A 17,347-nucleotide genomic window follows, 5' to 3' on the forward strand; every position below is an offset into this window, starting at 1 on the left:
GACTCGGTGCCACAAAGAATGCCACAGTGGATATGCCAGCAGGCCACATGGCTGGCCAAGCAATTATTATAATGGATCCCTTGGGCTGTGGGCCTTCCCATGCACCCCACCACAACTGCCCAGGTAGCTGGGGCTGATCATAAACAAGAAGGCTCTGGGCAGAGTCCACGGCACCAGCACCGGCCAAGGCCCACTCCTGAAGACCCGAAGCTCAGCCCCTGGATGAAGGTCCTAAGGTCCTGAGGACTCCCCAGCCTGCGCAGGCCTGCAAACCCAGGCTGCCCACAACAGAAGGGGCTCCCGGCTTGTCTGGCCTCTCTGGCCTCCCAAGCAGGTGTGGGAGGGCGGGGCAAGTGTGGGCTGACCAGCTACTCCATAGGGTCAGGGTCCTGTGCTGGTGCCTGGCTGGGGGGCTGCACAGCCTGCACTGTCTCTTCCAGGCTGCCCCTGGGGAATACCACGTCGTGTGTGGAGTTCGGCCCTGGCAGCTCCCGCTGGTTCTCCTTGCTGTGCCGGATGCCGTAGCCAAAATACACTGCAAGTCCTAGACAGGGCAGGAGGCAGGGCATGAGCCTGAGGTACAGGTTCCAGCCCTTCCTGTCCTCTTTGCCCTCCTCCTGACCCTGGTCCCAGCCTGGCCCCCACTCACCCATCAGCAGCCAGATGGAGAAGCACACCCAAGTCAGATAGCTCAGTATCAGCATGAAGCAGATGTTGAGGACGATGCTCAGGGTTGGAATCAGGGGAACCATGGGGATCTGAGGAGGCAGAGGCAGGGCAGGGCTGGGCCGGGCTGCAGGAAAGATCTGCCAGCCCAGGGCTCACTTTCTTGGGAATCCATAGAGCCTTTCTCCCTTTCAGGAGATTGTGGAGACGTGCTCACTCACTACGCAGAAAGGGGTGCAGGATGGATGTGCCGTCCTCCCCAGCCCCGTGAGCGTTGTTCATTCTGGGATGGCAGCAGGGGAAGGGGAGGCAGCTGCCTGGGCTGAGCGCGAGTGGGTGTTGGCTAGGGGAGGTACCTGAAATAAGTCTTCCCGATACTGTTGCTGGTGAGCAGGAGCAGCAGGATGTAACCCCATTGTGGGAGCTGCAGGGTCGAGTTCCCAAAGACGAGCACGCAGCCTATGGTGATGGCCGAGGCCAACATAACGCCAAGCGCCCAAGTCACCACTGCTCCAGGGCTGTACCCATCCAAGAAGCCCAGGTAGGGCCTCAGGGCTGGCTTCAGCTCCCCTGGCTCAGGGACGGAGGTGTGCGCAGTGCCCGCCAGCTGTAGGTGGTCTGAGAAGGAGCTATGCTGCTTGGTCAGGGGGCCGGGGCTGGCTGGGCCTGGGCAGCTGGGTGGGGAAGACTTCTGGAAGCGCAGCACAATGATGCTGGTGGCCATGAAGGTGTAGGCCAGGAGTGTTCCAAGGGACAGGAGCTGAACCAGTGACTCCAGGTCCAGCAGCAGTGCCAGGAAGGCCATGAGGAGCCCGAACACCAGGGTGCCCGCCACAGGCACCTGTGTCCGGGGGTGCACATGGGCAAACACCTGGAAAAAGAGCCCATTGGCGGTCATGGCATAGACAATGCGTGGCAGGGAGAAGAGGAGGTTGAGCAGGACGCTGTTCATGGCTGTAGCAGAGAGAGTGGGGAGGGTCAGCATGGCAGAGAAGCCCACCAGGGGTCTCTGCTAGGGGTCGGTGCATGGGTGGCTCCTTGGGACCATGGGCATGAGCTTGTCTGGGCTCTCAGAGTAAGCATGAGTGTGTGTAGGAGTAATAGATTGTCAGCGCTTTGCCCAAGAACAGGACATCTGGGTTAGGTTGCAGGCCCACCTGGAGCATCTGATGAGGGCTGAGTCCCTCTGCCTAGGAAATAATTTATAAGGACATGCCCAGAACTAACATGCTATGGACCATGTGTGGGGCGGTCCCTTCCAAAAAGTTTCTGAAGAAACTTTTTTTGAAGTGAAGAGTTTCTCATAATTAGCACTTTCCTTGCCCCGTTATGCAACTGGTAAAACAGCCTCAGGTGAAGGTGCATTCCCCAAGAATCTGAGGACAGGGCCCCCCTTGCTGTTTTCCCTGCCACCCTGCCCAGGAAGAGTCTCTCACCGCAGATGGAGCCAGCTGCCACGATGAAGCCAGCCCACCTGCAGCCCCGCTGGTAGAAGGCATCTGCAATCCCTGAGTAGGGGTCCAGGCTGTGCCAGGGCACCATGAGGGTTAGCACGGTGGAGACAAGGATGTAGGCACCAGCTGCAATGGCATGCGAGATGGCGATGGCCAGAGGCACGGACCGCTGTGGGTTCTGGGCCTCCTCACTGGAGGCGGCAATGATGTCAAAGCCCATGAAGGCATAGAAGCAGTAGGCAGTGCCGGCCACGACACCGGAGAAGCCAAAGGGTGCAAAGCCGCCTTCCTCAGCGCTCCAGTTGTGAGGCTGGGCCAGGATGAAGCCCAGGATGACAATGAAGAGGATGCCAATCAGGGTGATGGCCGAGAAGGTGTGATTGAGCCAGACGGAGACACGGGCTCCACGGGAGACAAAGGCAGAAGACAGGAGGATGATGCCAGCAGCCAAGAAGTCCAGGTGGTGGCCCAGGAGGGGCACCTGCCAGGAACCCATGTGGGTCTCAGTGAAGCTTTGGATGCAGTGGCTGAACATAGAGTCCAGGTAGCCACTCCAGGCACGGGCCACGGCGGCGCCACTGATGATGTATTCGAGGAGAACATTCCAGCCGATGAGGAAGGCCCACAGCTCGCCCATGGATACGTAGGTGAACAGGTAGGCAGAGCCCGTGAGTGGCACATGTGCCCCAAATTCTGCATAGCATAGGGCTGCCAGCAGGGAGGCCACAGCGGCCACACCGAAGGACAAGAGCACAGCAGGGCCAGCCACCTCCTTGGCCGCAGCACCTGTGAGCACGTAGAGGCCCAAGCCCATCATGCCACCCACGCCCAGAAGAGTCAGGTCCAGCGTGGACAGGTAGGGCCACAGTAACCTATACATGGTGGAGTCCTCCAGCGGCTTCAGGCGGTTCAGCTTCTGGCATAAGCGTGCCAGGCTAGCGATGCTGGGCAGCCCCCAGGCCATGGCAGGTGGCCGAGAAGAGCACCGAGCCAGCTACTGGAACCTGCTAGGGCCAGAGGGGAATGACAGGATGCCCAGCCAGGGCCTGGCCGGCCTTCCATCCCTCCTGGTCCAACCACCCCCAGTCCTCTCTCCGTCCCTGACCTGGGGACCTGGACACCCTCACCAGGGGCCTGCTGGAGAGCTGGAATGGGGCAGGTGTCAGAGCCTGTGGGCAGGAGGTCATAGGAAGCCTGGAGGCCCTGTCTGCATCCCAGGCAGCAAAGGAGGCCTGGTGAGGCCCCAACTGCTCACCTGCTCGGTGGCCCTGAGGGGTGGGGAGGGAGCAGCTCCAGGGGGAGCAGGGAGAGAGGCTGGGAATGGCTCAGTGGTGGGGTCCCAGAGCCAGGTGAAACCGAGGCTTCCCCAGAGTGGAGCCGGACCGGAACAGGAGCCCAGGAGCCGCGGCTCTGCGTCGGGGCGGGCGTGGCCCCGCAGCCACCTGGCCACAGAGAGACAGTGGCGGCTACATACACCCCCGCCCCCGCCCCCCTGGCCAGGCTGGAGTATCGGCGCGCCAGGCGGAGTGCAGGGGCCCCCTGGGCCCGCACACCTCCCCATGCCCGACACAGCGCTGCTGCCAGAGCCAGCTCCTCTGCGCCCACGTCCCTGGACACCTGCGCCTTCGTCTGCTCTTGGGCCTGAGCCCCTCCCAGTCCCCGTCCCCGTAGGATCTGCTGCAACCCACCTGCTGCCGCCGCCGCTGCCTCCGCTCTGAGCACTGAGCCCGCCCAATTTGCTGACGCCCAGCCCAGGGCCCGCCCCCACCACAGGCCCCCCGCGCGGCCCCACCCGCTGCCACACACCCAGATATTTCACCCTGCCCACCCTGCCCGACCTCGCAAGGTCATTACCGGAGCTCACCGGAGTCTAGGGAAGCCCTGTGACTGTGACTCAGTCACAGATGGAGGTCAGACTGCCGGCTAAGTGACTAGCCTAGGTCACTTCGGGGAGGTTAAGGGCCACGTCTGAAATTCCTCAGCCCACCTTCTTTCCACTGCAGCGGACACCCTTCTTGATCCCTCACCCCAGTACATGAACCCCACCCAGCTGGGCCCCAGACAGGCCCCACAGCACCGTCATGTGAGCTTCAGGCACAGTGAGTTAGATGAAGACGTGGGTCTGGCAGAGTGGCCTGGGGCAGTCCCTGATCTCTACTTTTACAATGGGGTGGCAGTGAGCCACCCTCACAGGTTGGCAAGAGACTGCAGCCTTTTGAGAGAGTTCTGCGAATTGAGGGAACGCACACTGGCCGTTTTGAGCCTGCAGCTACCACGTCCTGCAAGGGAGCAAGCAGCTTCTGGGACCAGCCTGCAGCCCTCCTGTGGGGGACAGGAGCTCCTCAGACCCCAGTGGCAGCCCTTCCTAGCCTAGGCGCCTCTGGCAGGCCGGGAGGGCCCTATGGGACCCCAATAGCAGATCCCCACTTGTGTTTATTAGCGACAGCCACTGTGTCCTGAGTACTGCATTCCAGCGCCCCATGCCCCAGGCAGGCAGCTATGCAGCAACACACCTGGCTAATTTTTTAATTTTAATTTTTTTAGAGACTGGGTCTCACTATGTTGCCCGGGCTGGTCTCGAACTCCTGGACTCAAGTGATTTTCTTGCCTTGGCCTCCCAAAAGGTGGTGATTACATTCACGAACCATGGGGCCTGGCCTCCCCAGAACGCTATACTAGACATGTGTTCAGGCTTATATGTGGTTTGTGGAATGGGATCTTAGGAGCATCTGCAGCCTATCCAGCCTATTGGGCTGGTGACAGGATGATGGACTCCCAGACAAGATGGTGCCAATTTGGAACATTCTGCCTCAGCCAGAATGCCAATACCTTCTAATATTTGGCTGGTATTGTCTTGAGGAACTTCTCAGGTGGCTCCCACTTCCAGTGGGATGGTAGCTTCCTTACCCCATCCCTGTGTTGCCTGAGCGGACGCCCCTTGTCCTGAAATGTCACCACAAAAGTCTAGGCACTTCAGGCCAGAGGGTTAGGCAAATTTGTAATGGGAGCTCCCCCAAGGCCTTACCAATGACCGCCTTATTGCTGGTGTCCAGTATTTTGGAGTGTTGACTTTTTATCTACCTGGAGAAGGTGTGACACCACACCCTCTGCCACAGGCACCAACATACAACAGATATGTGAGACTAAGCAGGGCTGATGCAGTAAATTGTACATTTCCAGGGATATTTCACTCACTACTGAGTGAGACAGTTACACAGAGCAACCCCACAGTGATGCAGTGAAGATAAACCACCAGGAAACAAAAACTTTCTAACTCATTCTACAAGGCCAGGATTACCCTGACACTAAACTCAGCAAAGACATCACAAGAAAAGAAAACCACAGACCAAAATCCCTAATGAATATAGATGTACAAATCCCCAGCAAAACACAGTGGACTCTTGAACAACACAGGTGTACTAATACATAGATATTTTTCAACCAAATGTCGATCCAAAATACAGTATTTGGCTGGGCCCAGGGGCTCACACCTGTAATCCCATCACTTTGGGAGGCTGAGGCGAGAGGATCCCTTGAACCCAGGAGTCTGAGGCTGCAGTGAGCTATGATCCTGTCACTGCACTCCAGCCTAGGTGGCAAAGCAAGACCCTGTCTCCAAAACTACTAAATAAATAAATTAAAATATGTGGTGGGCGCCTGTAATCGTGGCTACTTGGGAGGCTGAGGCAGGAGAATCACTTGAACCCGGGAGGCGGAGGTTGCAATGAGCTGAGATGGCGCCACTGCACTCCAGCCTGGGTGACAGAGCGAGACTGTGTCTCAAAAAAAAAAAAAAAAAAAAATTCATATGGAAATACAAGGGATCCAGAATAGCCAAAATACTTGGGTATTTTGCCTGGGTAACATAGGGAGACCTCACCTCTACGAAAAGGTAAAAAAATTATCTGGGCATGGTGGCATGCGCCTGTGGTCTCAGCTACTGGGAGTAGGGGGTGGTGTTGAGGTGGAAGGATTGCTTGAGCCTGGGAGGTTGAGGTTGCAGTGAGGCATGTTTGTGCCACTGCACTCCAGCTTGGGTGACACAGTGAGACCCTGTCTCAAAAAAAAAAATAAGAAAAGAAAAGACAGAAATTAAAGACAACATAAATAAATGGAAAGACATCCCATGTTCATAGACTGTAAGACTTTAAATATAAAATGGCAGTATTCCCCAAACTGGTCTACAGATTCAGGGGTTGCATAGATTCAGTGCAATTCCTATTGAAATCTCAATTGCCTGTTTTGCAAAAATCATCAAAATTCATGTGGAAATGCAAGGGATCCAGAATAGCCAAAATACTTTTGAAAAAGTTTTGGAGGACTTACAATTCCTGATTTCTAAACTGGTTGCAAAATGACTGTAATCAAGGTTGTGGTGGTGACATAAGAGTAGACACATAGATGAACGGAATAGAATTGACAGTCCACAAATAAACACTTATGTTTATGGTCAAGTGATTTTTTTAAAATAGACTTTATTAGCTGGGAATGGCGGGACACACCTGTAGTCCCAGTTACTCAGGAAGCTGAGTTGGGAGGATGGCTTGAGCCTAGGAGGCTCAAGGCTGTAGTGGGCTTGATCATACCTGTGAATAGCCTCTTCACTCCAGCCTGGGCAACATAGCAAGACCCTGTATCTAAAAAAAAAAGATGAGTTTTCAGAGCAGTTTTAGGTTCACAGCAATATTGAGCAGAAAGTACAGTTCCCATATACTTCTGCCCCCACACATGTGTAGCCCCCTCTCCCACTACTGACATCCAGCACCAAAGGGGCATATTTGTTACAATCGATTAACCTACATTGACACATCATTATCACCCAAAGTCCATAGTTTACATTAGGGTTCACTCTTCCAGTTGTACATTCTATGGGTTTGGACAAATGTGTAATGACACATATACACACCATTATTGTATCATACAGAGTAGTTTCATTGCCCTAAAAACCCTCTGTGCTCTGCCTGTCCCTCCCTGCTAACACCTGGCAACCACCTATCTTTTTCCTGTCTCCATAGTCTAGTCTTACCTTTGCAGAATCTTATATAGTTGGGATTATAGAGTATATTGCTTTTTCAGGCTGACTTCTTTCCCTTAATAATATGCATTTGAGATTCCTCTGTGACTTTTCATGGCTGAATAGCTCGTTTTAATTTTTTATTTAATTTTTATTTTTGAGACAGAGTCTCACTCTGTCACCCAGGCTGGAGTGAAGTGGCGTGATCTTGGCTCACTGCAGCCTCTGCCTCCAGGGTTCAAGCGATTCTCATGTCTCAGCCTCCCGAATGGCTGGGACTACAGGCGTGCACCATCACACCAGGCTAATTTTTGTATTTTTAGTAGAGACGGGGTTTTCCCATGTTGGCCAGGTTAGTCTCAAACTGGTTTCCTGAAGTGATCCACCTGCTTCAACCTCCCCAATGTGCTGGGATTACAAGTGTGAGCCACCCCACCCGGCCTGTGCTATTTCTAAAATGCAGGAGATGAAGTTGCCATGTGAAAGATGCAACGTTCTTATCTTCAAGGATGAGAAGTTGAAATGAGAGAATTCTGTACAGAACTTGTTGAAACACTGTTATCTTTTAAGCCTCCCCACATAATTTAGTTGCTTCTTCATAACTTATTATTCTTTGTCCAATTCAGTGTATAAGTAACAGACTCTAACTTCTTCTTTGGGTCTTCATATGTCCTTATGAGGGTTCCCAACCGATGTAAAACTTGTACCCAATAAATTTGTGGGACTGTGTGGTGGCTCACTCCTGTGATTCCAGTGCTTTGGGAGGCCGAGGGGGGCTTGCTTGAGTCCAGTTCAAGACCAGTCTGGGCAATATAGTGAGATCCCGGTTCAACAATTTTTTTTTTTTTTTTTTTAATTAGACCGGTGTGGTGGGTGGCATGTGCCTGCAGTTCCAGCTACTCGGGAGGCTGAGGTGGGAGGATAGCTTGAGCCCAGGAGTTTGAGGCTGCAATGAGCTATGATCTCGCCACTGCACTCCAGCACCCCTTATTTATAAGTAAATGTAATGGCTAGCGTTAGGGACTCTGTTAGCAAGATTAAAGAACAGAAATCAGACGTAGAATAGCATATAAATAAATTTGTGTGCTTTTCTCCTGTTAACCTGTCCTATGTCAATTTAATTCTTGGGCCCAGCTGAGACTCTAGGGATGGAAGTGGAGTTTCGCCACCCCTACACTTTCTGGTGACACGGATGGGATCCTCTCAAGCCTAAAGATGGGATCCTGGGAGAACAAATAAAAGCAGGCACAGGTAGGAATTCTTACCAAAGTGAACTCTCTTTTTTTTTTTGAGACGGAGTCTTGCTCTGTAGCCCAGGCTGGAGTGCAGTGGCGCCATCTCGGCTCACTGCAAGCTCCGCCTCCCGGGTTCACGCCATTCTCCTGCCTCAGCCTCCCACATAGCTGGGACTACAGGTGCCCGCCACCACGCCCGGCTAATTTTTTTTTGTATTTTTGGTAGAGACGGGGTTTCACCGTGTTAGCCAGGATGGTCTCGATCTCCTGACCTCGTGATCCACCCGCCTCGGCCTCCCAAAGTCCTAGGATTACAGGCGTGAGCCACCGCGCCCGGCACAAAGTGAGCTCTTCTGGATCTCTGTCTGTAGTGCCTGGTTGAAAGAGAGTCAAATTTTTCCTTGTCCCTTTCTAAATTCAAACTGGCAGGAGAAAAGCATGGTAAGAATTGATTCTTTGAGTTATGACTCTTGTGTCAACCTTAAATAATGAGATTCAGAAAATATCAGCTAGTCACGTTGGCTTATGCTTGTAATCCCAGCACTTTTGGAGGCCAAGGTGGAAGATCACTTGAGCCCAGGAGTTTGAGGCTGCAGTGAGCTATAATTGCATCACTGCATTCCAGTCTGGGTGACACAGACCTAGTCTCCAAAAAAAAAAAAAAAAAAGAAAAATAAGAAAGGAAATATGATTTTTATTCTAGTGCAAAGCTTGAGGATGGACACCCAGGAAACAGCTTCCAAAGGGTTGGGGTCATTGCTCCAAAGTGGAGAAGCTAAAGTTTCACTCATAGAGGCAGAAAAAGTGTCAGCAGGATTGCAACATCTTCTGTGCAAATCCAGTATGTTAGATTCCATTAGTACAGCTTGCTACGTTCTAAGGAAAATTGTTTCAACATTCCGTGAGAAGAAGTCAAGCTCTGAGGGCATCTTATCTCTGATGCTGCTCAGTCATTTCTAACCATTTACAGGAAAAAGCAGAAGTTACAACTGCATGCCACATGGCCACATTCCTCCTGAGGCTCATAATAATGTAAAGTTCCAACAGCTTGGTGGTGGCTCACACCTGTAATCCCAGCACTTTGGGAGGCTGAGGTCGCTGGATAACTTAAGAAAGGAGTTTGAGACCAGCCTGGCCAACACAGCAAAACCCCATCTCTACTAAATATACAAAAATTAGCCCGGCATGGTGGCGGGCACCTGTAGTCCCAGCTACTCAGGAGGCTGAGGCAGGAGGATTGCTTGATCCTGGGAGTTTGAGGCTGTAGTGAGCCATGATTGCAGCACTGCACTCCAGCCTGGGTGACAGAGGGAGACCTTGCCTCACAAAAAAAAAAAAAAAAAAAAAAGAATTATTTGATTTCACACTTTTTCACACTTCTGAATTTGATATTTGGCTCTGCATACATAGTGGCTATTGACCCACAGCCTCCCAGAAATAAGGCTTGTTTTCCATGTTTCTGTTGTGTGGTTTATCATATCTTGTTTTATGTCTTGAGAACATGGCTCTGTGACCAATGAAAATATTCTCTTTGGTTTCTGCCAGCTGCGGGGGGTTGGGGGGACAAGTCCTTGTTAGGCTGCTAGCCAGCTGCCCAGGAATCAGAAACACAGTGTTTCTGTCCAACGGTTCCAACTCTCAGAGGAGTTTGTCCTACTTGTCTCAGCTTTCATTGCCTTGATAACAATTAGGATATTTGCTTGCTTAGGCTATCTTGAGAAAGACTTTGGATCTTGAGGGGGATTGCATCTTTTCCAGCTTGTTTGGGATGCGCTTCTGTTTCTCCAGTTAAGCCAGAAAAGGCATACTGATTTTAAGCCATAAAAAGGCTTATTGGTTTTGAGTCACAATTAAAGTAGTTATAACATTGAAGATTTGGACTTTTGAATCGAAAAGCTTTTTTTTTTTTTTTTTTTTTTTTTGAGACAGAGTCTCGCTCTGTTGCCCGAGCTGGAGTGCAGTGGTGCAGTCTCGGCTCACTGCAACCTCTGTTTCCCAGATTCAAGTGATTCTCCTGCCTCAGCCTCCTGAATAGCTGGTATTACAGGCATCTGCCACCATGCCTGGTTAATTTTTTGTATTTTTAGTAGAGACGGGGTTTCACCATGTTGGCCAGGTTGGTATCGAACTCCTGACCTTGTGATCTGCCTGCCTTGGCCTCCCAAAGTGCTGGGATTACAGGCGTGAGCCACTGTGCCCAGCCTAAAAGTATTTTTATTAAAGAGAGCTATTGGCCAGGTGTGGTGGCTCACACCTGTAATCTGAACATTGTGGGAGACTGAGGTGGGAAGATCGCTTGAGCCCAGGAGGTTGAGCCACAGTGAGCTATGATCTTGCCACTACTGCATTCCAGCCTGGGCAACACAGTGAGACCCCATCTCTAAACCGCCCCCACCCACACACAAAAAAGGGTGCTTTCATCCTAAGCAACTGTCGTATTGGTAACTAGAGAAAGATCAAATTAAAAAGAAGACACAAAGAAATATAGGCCAGGCACGGTGGCTCATGCTTGTAATCCCAGCACTTTGGGAGGCCGAGGTGGGTGGATCACGAGATCAAGAGATCGAAACCATCCTGGCCAAAATGTTGAAACCCCATCTCTACTAACATACAAAAATTAGCCAGGCGTGGTGGTGCACGCTTGTAGTCTCAGCTACTCAGAAGGCTGAGAAAGGAGAATCCCTTGAACCCGGGAGGCTGAGGTTGCAGTGAGCTGAGATCACGCCATTGCACTCCAGCCTGGGCGACAGAGCCAGACTCCGTCTCAAAACAAAAACAAAAACAAAAACAAAAACAAAAAAAACTTAAGTATCTGAGGAATTGGGCTGGGTGCAGTGGCTCACACCTGTAATCCTAGCACTTTGGGAGGTCAAGGTGGGCGGATCGCTTGAGGTTGGGAGTTCTAAACCAGCCTGGCCAACATGGTGAAACCCTGTCCGTACTAAAAATATATATAAAAAAATAGCCAGGTGTGGTGGCATGCACCTGTAATCCCAGCTACTTGGGAGGCTGAGGCAGGAGAGCATTACTGGAACCACTCGGGAGGCAGAGGTTGCAGTGAGCCAAGATCACACCATTGCACTCCAGCCTGTGCAACAGAGCCAGGCTCCACTCAAAAAAAAAAAAAAAAAAAAATGTGTCTGAGGAATTAACTAGAACAACCCCTAGTATGCTCGTCTGAGATTAAAAAAACGTGTTGAATGTTTAACGTTTAGGTGCTTTACTTCAATAATGTTTGATATTTGCCTAATATATATGTCATAAAAATTGCCAGCAAAATAAAACTTAAGATAATAACTAGCTTTGTCTAACGTTTCATGAAGTTTTCACAATTCAAATATAATTATTAAATAAACTAAACTTATATAAATGCAAGTGGGAAAAAATTTGTAAATAAGTTATTACTATTATTTTTTGAGACTGGGTGTTGCTCCATTGCCCAGGCTAAAGTATAGTAGTGGGACTGTAGCTCACTGCAGCCTTGAACTCCTCTTGCCTCAGTATCCTGAGTACCTGGGGTGATGCCTGGCAAACTTTTAGAAAAATTTTCTTGTAGAGTGGAGTCTTGCTATGTTGCCCAGGCTGGTCTCAAATTTTGGGCCTCAAGCAATCCTCCTGTCCTGGCCTCCCAAAGTGCTGGGATTACAGGCAGGAGCCACTGTGCCCAGCTATAAATAATTTTTTATTGTTTTAATTTTTATTTTTGACTGACTCATTGCTAGACATGCTATTTAAATAATGATTATATTTTATAAAATATGTCTACTTTAAATAATGATTATATTTTATAAAATATGTCTACTTTAAAAATATGTCTACTTTAAATAATGATTATATTTTATAAAATATGTCTACTTGGCTGGGCGCGGTGGCTCACGCTTGTAATCCCAGCACTTTGGGAGGCCGAGGCGGGCGGATCACGAGGTCAGGAGATCAAGACCACGGTGAAACCCCGAATCTACTAAAAGTACAAAAAATTAGCCAGGCTCAGTGGCGGGCGCCTGTAGTCCCAGCTACTAGGAGAGGCTGAGGCAGGAGAATGGCGTGAACCCGGGAGGCGGAGCTTGCAGTGAGCCGAGATTCCGCCACTGCACTCCAGCCTGGGCGACAGAGCGAGACTCCGTCTCAAAAAAAAAAAAAAAAATTATATATATATATATATATATATATGTCTACTTAAAAATAATTTCCAGGAGTTTGAGGCTGCAGTGAGCCATGATTGTGCTACTGCACTCCAGCCAACTCCAACTATTATTGTCTAATAATAATAACAATAAGAAGAATAATAATTTCTGGCCGGGCATGGTGGCTCACGCCTGTAATCCCAGCACTTTGGGAGGTCGAGGAGGATGGATGACCTGAGGTCAGGAGTTTGAGAACAGCCTGGCCAACATGGTGAAACCCCGACTCTACTAAAAATACAAAAATTAGCCAGGCGTGGTGGCAGGCGCCTGTGATCCTAGTTCCTGAGGAGGCTGAGGCGGGAGAATAGCTTGAACCCAGGAGGCAGAGGCTGCTGTGAGCCGAGATTGCACCACTGCACTCCAGCCTGGGTGACAAAAGCATACTCTGTCTCAAAAAAAAAAAAAATTCCAAAATCTTTTTGGTAACCTAAACCCTTAAAGTCAAACTAAGTTAAATTAAAAGATGGTTATTTGTTGAATATCTAGATCACTTCCAAATAAGATATAATACAGAAACATTGATTACTGAACATAAGTATAAGCTTATCTAACTTTGGTTTCTTACTACACAGGAACAAAAGATATCTGTGTCTCTCAAGAAACATGTCCTGGGCTGGCCATGGTGGCTCATACCTGTAATCCCAGCACTTTGGGAGGCTGAGAGAGGAGGATCGATTGAGCCCAGGAGTTTGGGAGCAGCCTGGGCAACATAGTGAGACCCCCTATCTACATAACATAATACAATTCTCTGGGTGTGGTGGCCCATGCTTGTTGTCCCAGCTATTCTGGAGAGTGACGTAGGAGGCTCACTTGGGAGTTTGAGGCTGCAGAGAGCCATGATCATGCCACTGCTTGGCTCTTGCTATTGGAGCCTCCCTGAGCATGTGCCCAGCTCCTGGTGTCACACTAACAACCTGGAGAGAACCCAGAGGCAGGACCAGGATGGGAGGGGCCTGGGACCTCACTGGAACTGCTGCTGCCCAGAGCTCAGCTTTCTGTCACCCACAGGCTGGGAGGCCTTAAGTGATTCAACCTCACTGAGCCTCAATCTTCTCCTCTGAAATGGGGATCACAGGACTTCCTGCCAGGCAGGGGATATGTGAAGACTGAACGAAATGATTCACACAAAGACGTAGCCCAGTGCCTGGGGGACACTAAGCATATGCTGAGCCTTCAGCCACGGGTGGCCACCCGGGGCTGGCAGAGGAACGAGGGGCCCGCTGGGAGGATCCTGGGCAAACTCACCTCTGGGCATCTGCCCTGAACTTGGGCTGGCGTCACAAGGAAGCTGGTCACCAAGAAGAACATGTTCTCTCCCTAGGAGGCAAGTCTCAAGGTTGGCCTGGCTGGGCTTGCATTGACTGGAAAGGCCAGAAGCCGGCAGCCTGGTTTATGAAGGAAGGGATGTTGGCCCCATCAAGTCATTAACCCTGTCCCCCCGTAAGGCAGATTGAAGCAGAGATGGGAGGCTGGCAGTGGTTCTGGCCATTTCTGAGACCAGGAAGCCTCGTGCCCATGTCCATCTCTTGAGACAAGTTTCTTTCTCATTTGTTCAACCAAAATATCTTTTATTTTCTTTCTTCTTTATTATTTTTTTTGAGACAGAGTCTCACTGTCACCCAGGCTGGAGTGCAGTGGCATGATCTCGGTTCACTGCAACCTCCACCTCCTGGGTTCAAGGGATTCTCCTGCCTCAGCCTCCTGAGTAGCTGGGATTACAGGCGCACAGAGTTTCACTTTACTCGTCCAGGCTGGAGTGCAGTGGTGTCGTCAACTCTTACTGCATCCTTTAACTCCTGGGCTCAAGAGATCTTCCTGCCTCAGCCTCCCAAGTAGCTGGGACTATAGGCTGCAGCTACCATGCCTGGCGTCAACCAGAATATTCCAACAGCCTGCTGCTTCTAGTACTGAAGATCCAGGAGAGAGCTGGGCCCGGCACCTGCCCAGGATGGAGAAGAGGTGAGTCTCCCATCCCACACACAGCAGCACCAGCATGGCAGGGCACAGGTGAGAAGACAGAAAGCTCTGCTTGTGGTCAAAGGGTGGCCAAGGACGTTGGAAGGGGAGGCTGACCCTCCAGTGCTGCCCATGAGAACACTGAATTTGGGGAATGCATGCCCAGGAAGGGAAGGTGAGGGCTGTGCAGAGGGTGCTGAGAGTGGTAGCCATTGGGATTAGGAGGGATGGGTGGCCACCATCATTGGTGGGGGGCCTCCTAAGGGTAGAAGCAGGGGCTGCAGGGGCTCACGATGCCTGGTGTGAAAGTTCAGCTTGGCTGCTGCGTGGTGTGCACCAAGCAGTAGGGAGGAGGCGAGAGGGGCATCTAAGGGCCCTCTAGGAGGCCATAGTCTCATGCAGGCATGGCATGGGCAGCAGTGAAAAATGTTGGAAGGGACAGGAAGGGGTTGAGGCTGAGTCATGGGTCTGGCTGAGGCACTAGTGGATGTCACAGCCATCGTGACTAGTGGACGTCACAGAGGCCGTGCCAGGAGAGGGAAATAATTGATCTTTGGACATGTGAGTGTGCACCTGGAAGACAGCTGTGCTCTGGGCAGGTGTTCACTGGGGCTACATACACCCTGGGTATCAGAAGAGCAGAGGTGGGTGGAAGTTAAGGCTGTGAATAAGCTGGGTGGAGGGAAGAGGAAAATGCAGCTGAGAAGGGTGGAGGAGGAGCATCTGATCGAGGTGCCCCAGGTCAGGGAGCAGGGTTACAGGAAGTTCCAGGCCCTGGCCCCCCCACACCCCTCCCACAACACTCTCAAGCTCAAGCCATTAGTCTCAAACACTCCCTTCTTTTCTGTTGGCAGCCTTCGGAAATGCAGTTTCTCTGGCGTGGTTTCTCAACCCATCCATTTTTCTACCAGAAACCTCCTACACATCCCTGAAAGTCCTGTCCAGGTGCCACTCCTCTGTGAAGCCCTTCCTGAGAACCCGCAGCCGCCTTTGGCATCACATGCTTCTTGCTCGCACACACTGGCTGCATGGCGGGTGTTCAAGCTGTCAGCAGGGAAAGGAGCTCCCATCAGCAACACCAGGGCCCCACCTGAGGCGGCTTCATGAAGTCGGCCACATCCCACAGCCGGTTTCCAAGCTCCTTGATCTGAGTCACGGAAATCCCTTTGAGTTTGGTGGTGATGGAAATCTGGGGGTCCAGGTCCCTCTCCTGGTAGCCTTTTTTGGTGAGGAGAGCCCACCTGGGAAGGAGAAGATGGGCAGTGTGGTGTGTCCCCAGCGTGTAGTGACAGGGGCGGAGCTGGGCCCTACATGCTCAGTTCTCTCCCCACACCCTACAGGCTCCCAGTCCAGCATCCTCTCTGGCCCCACTTCCCACTCCAGATCCCCTGAACGAGACAGAAGCTCCAGACATGCATCAGAGAGCCAGTGCCCTCAGACAATCCCTTTCACCAGCCAGCACCCACCCCCAGCCTCAGTACACCCAGCTCCCAGCTTATAGACTCCCCTGACCCGAGATACAGCTGGTGGTCCCTTTGGGGGCCTAGTGCTCCAGCTCTCACAGATGTTAAGGACGATGTCTAGTGCCCCCTGCGTGGGGCCATGGGGAGGGACTGGGAAGGAGGCAGCTGGACACACAGGACAAACACAAAGCTTGTTCTTGCTCTCCTGTCTTGTATTGCCTACCTCCCACCCCGTCCCATTATGCCCCCTTCCTCTCCAGCCCCTAAACAGCCCAACCCTCAACTTCAACCCAGCAGGACCAAGCCCCATCCCCCACCTCTTCCCTTGCCCCTCCAGCCTGGCCAAAAGCTCTTCTCTCTTACCCTACCACATAGACCACGATCCCAAGCTGCAGCAGCCTCTGCAGGGCGCCCACCCGCCAGTTCCTGGTCATCACATACTTCTCCGTCTTATAATCCAGAAGCCCCCAGCCTGTCGTAGCCCCTGGGGAGCCCATGCTGCCAGCTCCTGCTAGCTGCGGGCACATGAGTCAGCATGGCAGCTGCAGCCACAGCTGAACAGGAGGCAAAGCAGGGCCCGAGCCAGGCCAGGCCAGCCGCTGTTAAAGGGACACTTCCACTAAAGCAGGATCCAGCCTCCAACACCCAGCCCTCAACCCCTAACCCCAGCTGCCCTGCACCTCCCACCCTCCCTACATTCCCTTTGCTGGGCCCTGGTGGCACACAGAAGACAGCAGCCCTGTCCCTGCCCTCTGGCCTCACTTCCTCCGGTGGGGTGGGCGTGGTGAGAGGATGGGGAAGGACAGCTGTTATCAGTGCTGTGAGAAGACGGCCTGAGGGCAGCAACAGCCTGGGGGGGGGGGGCTCTGAGTAAAGCTTCAGGAATAAGTGACTTCTGAGCTGACGCTTGCAGATTCTGAAGTTCAACAAGCAGACAGCGATGGGGATGGAGGTTCCCAGGGAGCGAACAGCTTATGCAAAGGCCAGCGCATGCAAGAGAACTGAGAGCCAGAGTGAGAGGGTGACCTGGCTCTGCGAAGTTCCCCAGGCCCTCCTGAAAAGCTGTTCCCAAGTTCAGTGAAGAAAACACAAGCTCTGGAGTCAGACATGTTTCCCATTCCATGAAAGGGGGGCAAGGCTGGAACCGCCTAGGGGAGGCATGGGGATAAACGCCGCAAGGCGCCCAATCCGGTGCATGGTCTGTGGCGCATGCAGTTTATCAGCCCGGGCGAGGAGCCTCGGTACAAGCCAGCCACAGTTTCTACGGCAACCGACAACACCGGGTTGCCGGGGCGACCGCCGCGGGAGAGCGCGTCGCTATTGGCTATGGCGGGTGCCTGTCGCTGGACGGCACATTCGGTTGGTCAGCGCAACC

The 17,347-nt window shown here is 52.0% G+C and overlaps 2 protein-coding genes and 1 long non-coding RNA gene across 3 annotated transcripts; 1 reads left to right on the forward strand and 2 right to left on the reverse strand.

Annotated features, from left to right (window-relative positions):
* Positions 1 to 27: 27 nt before the first annotated feature.
* Positions 28 to 3,217, reverse strand: SLC7A4 (solute carrier family 7 member 4). The gene is given in 5 exon segments (XM_030815905.1): positions 28 to 544; positions 650 to 758; positions 1,023 to 1,060; positions 1,063 to 1,620; positions 2,103 to 3,217. Coding segments are annotated over 5 exon segments (1,863 nt in total). The 5' UTR covers positions 3,085 to 3,217; the 3' UTR covers positions 28 to 368.
* On the forward strand, positions 2,690 to 13,312 carry LOC115835986. The gene is made up of 3 exons (XR_004030966.1): positions 2,690 to 2,775; positions 8,269 to 8,385; positions 13,126 to 13,312. It is a non-coding gene; the product is annotated as an uncharacterized LOC115835986 (long non-coding RNA).
* On the reverse strand, positions 8,658 to 16,964 carry LOC115835984 (P2X purinoceptor 6-like). The gene is made up of 4 exons (XM_030815913.1): positions 16,336 to 16,964; positions 15,600 to 15,750; positions 13,799 to 13,870; positions 8,658 to 8,743 (listed from the first exon to the last, which is right to left on the reverse strand). Exons 1-4 carry the CDS (start codon positions 16,497 to 16,499, stop codon positions 8,681 to 8,683), a joined length of 450 nt encoding a protein of 149 aa, XP_030671773.1. The 5' UTR covers positions 16,500 to 16,964; the 3' UTR covers positions 8,658 to 8,680.
* Positions 16,965 to 17,347: the final 383 nt, after the last annotated feature.

Source organism: Nomascus leucogenys, chromosome 7b (genome assembly GCF_006542625.1).
Source record: "Nomascus leucogenys isolate Asia chromosome 7b, Asia_NLE_v1, whole genome shotgun sequence".
NCBI classification, from domain to species: domain Eukaryota; kingdom Metazoa; phylum Chordata; class Mammalia; order Primates; family Hylobatidae; genus Nomascus; species Nomascus leucogenys.

What these genes read in the sequence shown, in the direction of transcription:
- LOC115835984 (XM_030815913.1), bottom strand. Translation starts at nt 16,499, where the DNA reads ATGTGCCCGCAGCTAGCAGGAGCTGGCAGCATGGGCTCCCCAGGGGCT. An exon ending in ATCGTGGTCTATGTGGTAGG is followed by an intron (nt 15,751 to 16,335) that starts GTAAGAGAGAAG and finishes TCTCCTTCCCAG; the next exon opens with GTGGGCTCTCCTCACCAAAA. An exon ending in ACTTCATGAAGCCGCCTCAG is followed by an intron (nt 13,871 to 15,599) that starts GTGGGGCCCTGG and finishes CTTGCCTCCTAG; the next exon opens with GGAGAGAACATGTTCTTCTT.